The 9,675-nt window shown below is 49.7% G+C and overlaps 1 protein-coding gene across 1 annotated transcript; it reads left to right on the top strand.

Moving 5' to 3' along the window:
* Nucleotides 1-2,313: 2,313 nt before the first annotated feature.
* Nucleotides 2,314-4,610, top strand: LOC137455083 (protocadherin beta-15-like; the record flags this gene model as incomplete). The annotated part of the gene is made up of 1 exon (XM_068165621.1): nucleotides 2,314-4,610. A coding segment is annotated over exon 1 (2,292 nt), but the record flags the coding sequence as incomplete, so codon positions are not given.
* Nucleotides 4,611-9,675: the final 5,065 nt, after the last annotated feature.

The following is a 9,675-nucleotide window of genomic DNA, read 5'->3' as shown; positions in this document are numbered from 1 at the left end:
TCATCATCCTCCCATCTTAGCTGGGTCTCTTCTATCTTTTGTTGACTTCAGATGGAACAGTTTCTCTCTCTCTTTGAGGGTCTTGGTCCAGTACTTCTCCATTTCAAATATCCAAAGTTCAAGTGAAGTTCAGTTACAGTTTGTAGACTGAGGACTCATCTCTCCAGTCTCTATTGCTAAGCACAGTCACTCCTGCTGAACTAAGCAGAAGAAGATTTAGTTCAACCTAATTTAAAGCAGTAGGAAAATTCATTCTAACATTCAATAATTAAACTATTTTATTTTTATTTTTTATTCAACTGTTTTACTCAACATACTTTATAGAACAATAAGCAGAGATTTCTCCTCTGGTTTTTCATTCTGTAAGAGTTGACTGGTCTTGGAGGCAGGTGTTTGCCTCTCCAGTGCATTGCATGTGCATTATCTGGCTCCACGGGAGCAGTTCTGTGTCAGTCGATCCTCAGGGTGGGTGAGTGTCTGACTGGGGGTATCAGGCTGTACCGAGACCCTGACTCTCCCCTTCCACCTCCATTTGTCCATCTGTTCTTTCTCAGGTTCACTGCAGACCAAGTTTTATCCTCTCTCTAATTATCTAACCATAAGTGTTGCATTTTACCAGAACTCCATCCAACATCTCAAAATCATTTTGTTCTTTCCTGTCACATCCTTTCTGATCATTTATTTTGATTGTTTCTTTGATTCCACTTATCGTTAAGAACGTTTCTCATTCAACCTCTTGAATTAGGAGGTTTTGGTTAGGACCCTTAACTCTCTCCTTCCACTTGTGGTTGCTTCTTTTAGGTCCACTCTTGACTGATTTTAATCTTGATGCTAAAATCCTCATAGTAGGCTTTACCAATTCCTAGAACCTTGTTAAATATCTCGTACTTACTTTGCTCTTTCCAATCAGCCGCTTTCTGATAATCCAAGATTAGCTTTATTCCCCCCTTATGATTTAACATGTTGGAGTTTACATTTGAATGTTTCCTTTAATGGCTCATCCATCAAAGCCGTTAGATCCCTGTTATTTGCTATTGCACACCTTAACTCCAGCTTGTTAGTGTTTGTGTACCAGGGTGATTAATTTAAGAGCTCTTCTTGGCTTTGGTAAGAAACTGCTACCTGCCATGAGTCTTTCCACAAGTACAGGCATTGAAGTTAGACGTCAGATTACAGGGACCTTCAAAGAAATTTCTAAGTATGGTTGCTAACATCAGAGGGAAAATGTCTATGTGCCTCCAGAATGTGCAAACGGGCTGCAGCATACCGATGCATGTGTGTGGCTGGGGACAGGTCTCAGGAAAGTGTTACACACTGATACAGGAGATATTGGTGCCAGATCAGCAGACAACAGGGCAGGACACAGCTCTGAATTCAGAACTGAAAACAATTCACATTGCCCTTTTTGGGGGGCGATGTGTCATGCAAAATGAGATGATCTTTCCTGGAAGAAACACTGCCATTCGTATGTGCTGGTGAGCTCTGGTGATGGTGAGCTCTGGTGATGGTGAATTCTGGTGGTGAGAGGCCTTGGGCACAAGCCCTATGAGGAGAGGCTGAGGGAGCTGGGATTGTTTAGCCTGGAGAAGAGGAGGCTCAGGGGTGACCTCATTGCTCTCTACAACTACCTGAAAGGTGGTTGTAGCCAGGAAGGGGTTGGTCTCTTCTCTCTAGAAACCAGCACCAGAACAAGGGGACACAGTCTCAAGCTGTGCCAGGGGAAGTTTAGACTGGAGGTGAGGAGAAAGTTCTTCACGGAGAGTCATGCGTCATTGGAATGTGCTGCCCAGGGAGGTGGTGGAGTCACCATCCCTGGAGGTGTTCAAGAGGGGATTGGACATGGCACTTGGTGCCATGGTCTAGTTATGAGGTCTGTGGTGACAGGTTGGACTCGTTGATTTTTGAGATCTCTTCCAAACTTAGTGATACTGTGATACTGTGATAACTCTTTGCTTTTGGGATTTCGCTCTGACATCGGCCTTTTGGCTCCTCTTTATGACGAAGAGAGTAGCTGGAAGAAGCAAAGCCCAAGGCAGCAGCGCCAACCAGAAAGAGAGAAACCATGCCCGCTGCCGACGCTGGGTGGCGGTGTTGACCACGGACCGGCAGCTTCCTCTGCCCGCCCCGCCTCGGCAGCACCGGCACACAAGAACAGCCGACAGAGCTGTTCGGGAACGGCGGAGGGGAACGCACCCGGGCTGATCGGGGGCTTGCAGAAGCCCTTCGCCCTACATTTCTGACAAATACCGCTCCGCCTGGGACGCTGAATCCAAATGCCGGCAAGCCGGGAGGACGCTGTCTGCCTTTTGGGGAGACCAATGGCGTGGAACGGGAGACGGAACGGAGGCAGCCTCAGGCAAGTGATCTCCTTGTTCCTTCTGTGCGTTTGCGTGTGGCAGAGCGGGGCCGAAAGCCTCCGCTATTCTCTGGCGGAGGAAATGGAGAGGGACTCCTTTGTGGGCAGTATTGCCCAGGACCTGGGGCTTACTCCGAGCCAGCTAGCAGCTCGCAAGGCGCGCGTTGTGTCCGAGGGGAACCAGCAGCTTTTCCGCTTCAATCCGAGCACCGGAGTGCTGACGGCCAAGGAATCTCTGGACCGAGAGGAGATCTGTCCTCAGAGTGAGACCTGCACGCTCTTCTTTACTCTCTTTTTTGACAACCCGTTGCAGCTGATCCAAGGGGAGGTGGAGGTTCTTGATGTGAATGACAACTCCCCAGTGTTCCCGGAGAAGGATATGGTTTTAGAGATTCTAGAAACAACATTTCCTGGGACGCGTTTCCCTCTAAAGCGAGCCCGTGACAAGGACATGGGTGCCAATGGGTTGCAGAATTACAGCCTCGAGACCAATTCACATTTCTCTATTGTTGTGAAAATAAGGGATGATGGATCGAAATACCCGGAGCTCGTACTGAAACGGCAACTGGACCGAGAAGACCAGACAGAGATGAATGTACGTCTGACCGCCACCGATGGGGGTTCGCCACCGAGGTCAGGCACAGCCCAAGTCCGGATCGTGGTGCTGGATGCCAATGACAACACCCCGATGTTCACTCGGGAAGTCTATGAAGTGCGTCTACCTGAGAACAGTCCGCCGGGACAACTGGTGGAGAGAGTCGCAGCCACAGATACCGACGAAGGGTCTAACGGGAAAGTGCATTATGCCTTCAGCGAGACATCAGAAGGGTCTCAGCAACTCTTCGATCTGAACCCTGACACGGGGGAGATTCGAGTCGCAGGAAAATTGGACTTTGAGGAAATGAAAAAACACGAGATGATGGTGAAAGCTACAGACGGTGGAGGACTATTTGCTCATTGCAAAGTGCAGGTGGAGGTCGTGGATGTGAACGATAATGCCCCGGAGATACAGCTGACCTCACACGCTGCATCCATTCCCGAGGACGCTCCGCCACGCACCGTGGTGGCCCTCTTCAGCGTGCGGGACCGGGATTCTGGAGAAAACGGCAGGACCGAGTGCACCATCGAAGGGGACTTGCCTTTCACTCTCAGCCCCACCTTCGGCAATTTCTACGAGCTGAGAACCAACGCGGCGCTGGACAGGGAGACGACGGCAGAGTACAACATCAGCATCCGAGCGACGGACTGGGGCCCGCAGCGCCTGAGCTCTCGGGAGAGCCTGTGGGTGCAGGTGACGGACGTGAACGACAACGCCCCCGCCTTCAGCCAGGAGCTGTACAGCATGTGGGTGACAGAGAACAACAGCCCCATGGTGCGCATCGGCAGCGTGCAGGCCAGGGACGCGGACGCGGGCAGCAACGCCCGCGTGCAGTACGCGCTGGTGCGTGAGGAGGGCCAGGAGCAGGCGGCGGTGTCGGTGAGCTCGGAGAGCGGCGACGTGTACGTGGTGCGCTCGCTGGACTACGAGCGGGTGCGCGCCTTGGAGGTGTGGGTGAGCGCGGCCGACGGCGGGTCGCCGGCGCTGAGCGCGCGGGCGCTGCTGCGCGTGCTGGTGCGCGACGAGAACGACAACGCGCCGGTGGTGCTGCACCCTGGTGCCGAGAGCGGCGCGGGCGCGGGCGAGCTGGTGCCGCGCTGGGCGCCGGCAGGCTACCTGGTGGCCAAGGTGGTGGCGGTGGACGCGGACGCGGGGCAGAACGCCTGGCTGTCCTACGAGCTGGCCAAGGCCACGGAGCCGGGACTCTTCCGCCTCGGGCTGCACAGCGGCGAGCTGCGCACGGCGCGGGCCGTGGCCGAGCGCGACGCGCCCCGACACAGGCTCGTCGTGCTCGTGCGAGACCGCGGCCAGCCGCCGCGCTCGGCCAGCGCCACCCTCGCCATCGCCCTGCTCCACGACTTCTCCGACGCCCATGTGCGCCTCAGCCAGGACGCGCCGCCCGCCGAGCCCGACGACACACTCACTCTCTACCTCATCGCCTGCCTGGCCTGCGTCTCCGCGCTCTGCCTGGCCACCGGCCTGGCCGCCCTGCTCATGAAGCTGCGGCGGGACAGGCGCAAACAAGCCGAGCCCTTGCCCACCTTCCCGACGGCTGTCGCTGAGAGCGATGCAGGCTCCCTTCCCCGCAGCCTCGTGTACGACGTGTGCTTGGCCACCGGTACCCTGAGCAGCGACTTTCACTTCCTCGGTCCTCTCTTGCCCTGCTTTCCTGCTGGGATTTCCTCCGGCACTGCCCCACAGCGGAGCTCCATGTGTTCTCAATGGGCGTCCAACCTCGGGGAAGGAGTCGACTCTGTCGCTCAGGTGAGGAACCGGAGCGGGTCGTGGCGAGGGAGAAGCAGGCAGGGGGCCACGCGAGGTTGGTGTTTTCCCCTGACAGAGGGATGCAGTTGGGCACGAGGTGGGGAGGGTACAGAGGGTCTCTTAGCAGCTGCCAGGCATCCTGCCAGGAGGGTCCAGCACCAGTCAGTTGCTCTCTAAGTGCTTTTTAACCTCCCCCTCTTCTCCTAGCCCCATATCCTTTGTATTCACCTGATATTGTTTGCTCTCACCATGAGCTGACCCTGATGTGATTTGAAGAGATGATAAATGGTTTTGTGGATATTTGAGCCACAATACTGACTCCTGTCCATGCACTGCGTAGAGCTCGCAGGGACAGAGTGCAGGGATGACATCACTCCCTGGATTACTTCTAGAGGCAGCAGCGCCCGGAATGTATTGATCCTCTCTCGTGTCAGCCAGGACCGGGAATGTAATGTTGCAAAGCAATGTCATGTGGCTGACTGCATGACTGCGCTGGTGTCAGCAGATTGTGCATGGTACTGCGAACGTTCATCCTACGAGGAAGGTGGCAGTGCTGAGCTCATCATGTGCTGGGCTGACCTAGTGCTGTAGTCCACAGAGGCGGCTTCCTCTCCCGTTAAATTCCTGTAGAATTTTGTGTCTTCTAGAAACAGTACCGGTGATATTGGCACCATCCTAGTCCCTTCCTGACCCAGCCAGGTGGTCCTGGACAGTGCTAGCACTCCTTTTTCCAGTACTTCTGGAACCTCAAAGGGAGTCATATCTGAGACCTTCATTATACTCTGGCTCCACAAAATTCATGAGGGAGAGATGAGACGGTATTGAATTAGCTCCTGCTCTCTCTCTCTCTTTTGTTTTTTGGGTTTTTTGGTGGGTTGTTTGTTTGTTTGTTTGTTTGTAGTTTCCAGGGATCCATTTGGCACTTTGCATGGATCCAGTCAATGAATGTATATGGGGGTGAAGGCACACAAATAATATCTTACAGTCATTCCACTATATTACATTACTATATTAAATTACCCTCTGACTTAAAAAGGGCTCACAGCAGTGTCTCTGCAATGTCAACAGTGGAGGATGGCTTCTGACTTTTGATTTTGCCCTATCCAGGGTGGGCAACTCAGCACCTGATCCAACCTCCTCTTTGGTCCTGGGTAGAGTATACTGGTGTCAAACACACAGTGATGTCAGGCATTCTCTCTAAGCTTCTTGCTGATGCCTGTTTAGCTTCCACACCCAATGACAGCCTCTCTTATCTCTCCTTTGTAGGGCAGAGCTCCCCATCCTGAGGACACAGGACCCAGATCTGCTGAAGCAGCTTGTGCTGCAGATGGTGGGATGGAGTTAAATATCAGTTCTGACCAAAACCCTTGGCTCACCCATCAGTAAGTGAGGACAAGGACCCAAAGACCAGCTTGTCTGTCCTCACGGATTAACATCCTGACAGGGAAAAGAGAATGAAGAGATGAAATACCCACCAAAATGTACCAGAGAGGTACAAATGTTCTGCGTGCAAAAGCAGGTCCTCTCTCCTCTTGAGCAGAGCTTTATTCATGTATGTATTTTGTAGTTGCGACATCGATGGAGGATAAGGACTGTGTTGCATGCTGATTACACTGAGATGATGTATGTTTATGAGACTTGTCTTCCTTCTGAATCTTAAGGGAAATACTGAAAACTGGAAGCAGGTCTTTAAGGTAACTTTCTCCTACACCGTATTTCCTGGGTTTTGTTTGGGGTTTTGTATGGCTCTGTATCAGTATCTTAATATTCTGAGGTATGGTTGATCACACACAAATAGATCTTCAGCAGAATTCAGTGGTGCTTGCAAAGGTGTTGCTTATTAACAGGCTGAAGTTGATTACATTTGAAACAGCTGACATTGACATATTTTGCCTCTTTGACCAAGAATGGACCTTGAGCAATGTTGCTTTTTTGTTTTGCAATGTGAGTTTGAAATGGACACTTTTAGATCTTTGTGTATAAGACCTTGCTGTATCATTTGAGGTTTTGCATTAAAATAGACTAACAAGTTTGCACCCAATGTAATGCAGTGTAGAGTATAGGACATCAAGAGGCTTTCTCTTTGCCTTTCATTACCTAGAAATGATCTATAAATCCTGTGATATTTGTTGTGGCTCACATGTTTGTAAGAGTCAAAATGCCTGATAACAGAAACTAATAAATCTACTTGGATCTACCTTGGGTGTGTGCTGTCTTGAAGATCACTGCTCAAAAAAACTGATGAGGAAATATCCACCATGAGAGCAGAATTTTGGGAACAATTCCATTCCTTTGTGTGGATTTTTTGCAAGAAAAATTAGAGTGACCTGGAAGTAGGTCTCAGACTCTCAGAAGGCTGCATGAGATGGAATAAGCATTTCTGAGACAAGCTGAAGCCTGGGAGATGCTGCCCTCAGCCTCTTTATGAGGGCTGCAGGACTGAGATGTTGTGAATCAGGGGAAGAATCTCAGTTAATTCCATACACCTGCCTTGAAATTCTTACCAGAACTACATCCATTCCTACAAGGTATGACAACCACTGCTGTGGTCCATGCACCAGCTCACTCTGGATGCTGGACACCTGAAACCATGCAAAGCTTGTTTAGCTTAACAAACTAAAAACTATTTTCTTCATATGCATAAACAGATCAAGATGTTAGTGAGCAATGAGGTCATCTCTCAGCCTCCTTTTCTACAAACCAGACAAACTCAAATGTCAACTTGGCTGCTCCTCCTGAGACCTTGCTTCCAGCCCTCTCACCAGATTTGTTTGCACTCCTCTGGGTGCATTCCAGTACCTTCACATCCTTTTGAAATTGTCGTGCAGAACTGCACACAGTACTCAAGGTGAAGCCACAAGAGTGTCAAATGCAGCAGGATAATCATCACTGTTGACTGGCTGGTTAGGTTCTGTTTGATGTTCACCAGGATGTCCTTTGCCCTCTTCGCTACCAGGGCTCACCACTGACAAGTCTTGGGCCTGCTCACAATCAGCACCTCGAGATCCATTTCTTCAGGGATTCTCTCCAGCCTCTCCTCTCCACATTGAGACTTGTGCCCAGTGTTACTCCCTCCCAAGTGCAGAGCCAGCATTTGGGCGTTTTACTTTTCATGTCATTGATGATTCTTCAGTGCTCTGAGCTACTGAGATGCCTTTGCAAGGCCTCTTTTCCTTTAAGGGAGTCAACAGTACCTCCCACTTTGGTATCATCAGCAAAGTTGATAATGGTGCATTCAACTGCTTCATCCAAATTATTGATATATGTATGGAATGGAACTGGTCATAGGAAGAGCCCTGAAGAACATCACCAGTCACTAATTGCAAACCAGATGTAGCCCCATTCACTACCACACTTTAAGACTTGTGCTTCACACAGTCCTTCATCAAGCACATCATGGACCTTCTCATCTCACAGCTGGACATCATGTCCAGAAGGATGCTGTGAGGAATAATATCAAATTAGTCACAGGACTTTGCCTTCAGTTGTGCCCAGCATGATCTTCTCCGTAACATTTTCAGGATCTGAGGTGAGGCTAACAGGCTATAATTTCCTGAGTCTTCTCCTCCTGTAAATTGGAAGAATATTGACTAGTTTCCAGACAGCAGGAACACCTCCAGACTGTTAGATCATGGAGAGGCTCCTCCTGTAACATCTGCTGGCACTTTCCATACACTGAGATGAATCCCATACATTGGGATGAAGCCCATCAGGCCCCGTGGACATTCAGCCAATGCAACTGATCCTGTACAACACATGGAAAGTCACTGTTCCCACGCTCATGGTGCTCTGACTCAATGCAGTGGACATCCAAAGGTCAATCAGTATTATTTAAAGAATGAGGAGAACAAAAGGGTTGAACACATCCACCACTTCTTCATCCCTGTCAGTGAAGTGACCATCTTCCAAAAGTACCACTCTAATGTGTGTTCAGACTTGCTCTTGCTAATGACTTCAAAAAGCCTATGATCTCCATCTTCCTGCAAAGCTTGACCTTGCCTCCAGAGATGACAAAATCCCTTTTCCTGTTGAGCATCATGAGTAGTTCCCTGTTCAGTCAATCTGAGCCTCTAATCCATCCACTTGAAGAGCGGAATAGACTGGAACTGTACAGAGCTGTGAGAACATGATCATTGCCTTTGGGTGAACTGCAAGGAAAATCTGTAAGTCACAGATTCAAGATTAATTTGGGAAAGGGCATTTAATTTTGCTGTGTATGTGGTTCCTGAATTCAGATACTTCTTGACGACTATGAAAAGTTGTCTCAATATGATTTGCTGGGTTTCTGTCAGAACATTTGCATTCTCCTTTTCCTCCTTTTTCCTTCTCAGCTGTGAACTGTGTTCAAGCCTTGTCTTACCTGTTTGTCTTCAGATGGACTGTTGTCCCATGTGTTATAATGGATTGTTTGAATGCAGGCATGTGGTACAGAAAATTGGGAAACCCTCACAATGTGGTGTTCTGCAGGTCCAAAGTGTAACCTTGGAAATTGGGATCCCCTTGTGTGTGAAAGCAAAATAAAGAGAACAGCTGAAAGCCTTGTGTGGAGACAGTGGTATTTGTAGAGATGTTGTTTCTGGGAGAGCTCTGTGAATATTCTGAAAAGGGTGGGAGTTTTATCCTCCTGTTGTCCATTGGTCTAGGTAAGGGTGAGCAGGTCCATTCCTTCAGGTTGGAGATGAGGCCTAAAGTGCATTTGGGATAATTATTGGGAGCTGGAAATTGCTGACACACCTGTGTGAGTCTTCTGAGTGCTGAGAGGGTCCTTGAGTATGCAAGGATCTCTGCAAAATAGTGAGATGGGACAAGAGAGCTTTGCAAGTCTCCTGACAGCTCCAGCTGTTGATGGCAAATGTAAGCATGTTATGGGAGAGTCCAAGAAAACACTCTCAATAAATTGCAAGGTTCAGGCTGAACCATCATGCTTTCTAAACTCCTTGTCAGCTTAGAGACTGGG

This window comes from Melanerpes formicivorus, unplaced genomic scaffold (assembly GCF_026170545.1).
Source record: "Melanerpes formicivorus ecotype bairdi unplaced genomic scaffold, bMelFor1.0.p_v2 SCAF_91, whole genome shotgun sequence".
NCBI lineage: Eukaryota > Metazoa > Chordata > Aves > Piciformes > Picidae > Melanerpes > Melanerpes formicivorus.
Note: the sequence above shows the minus strand (reverse complement) of the source record. Positions and strands in the feature narration are given on the sequence as shown.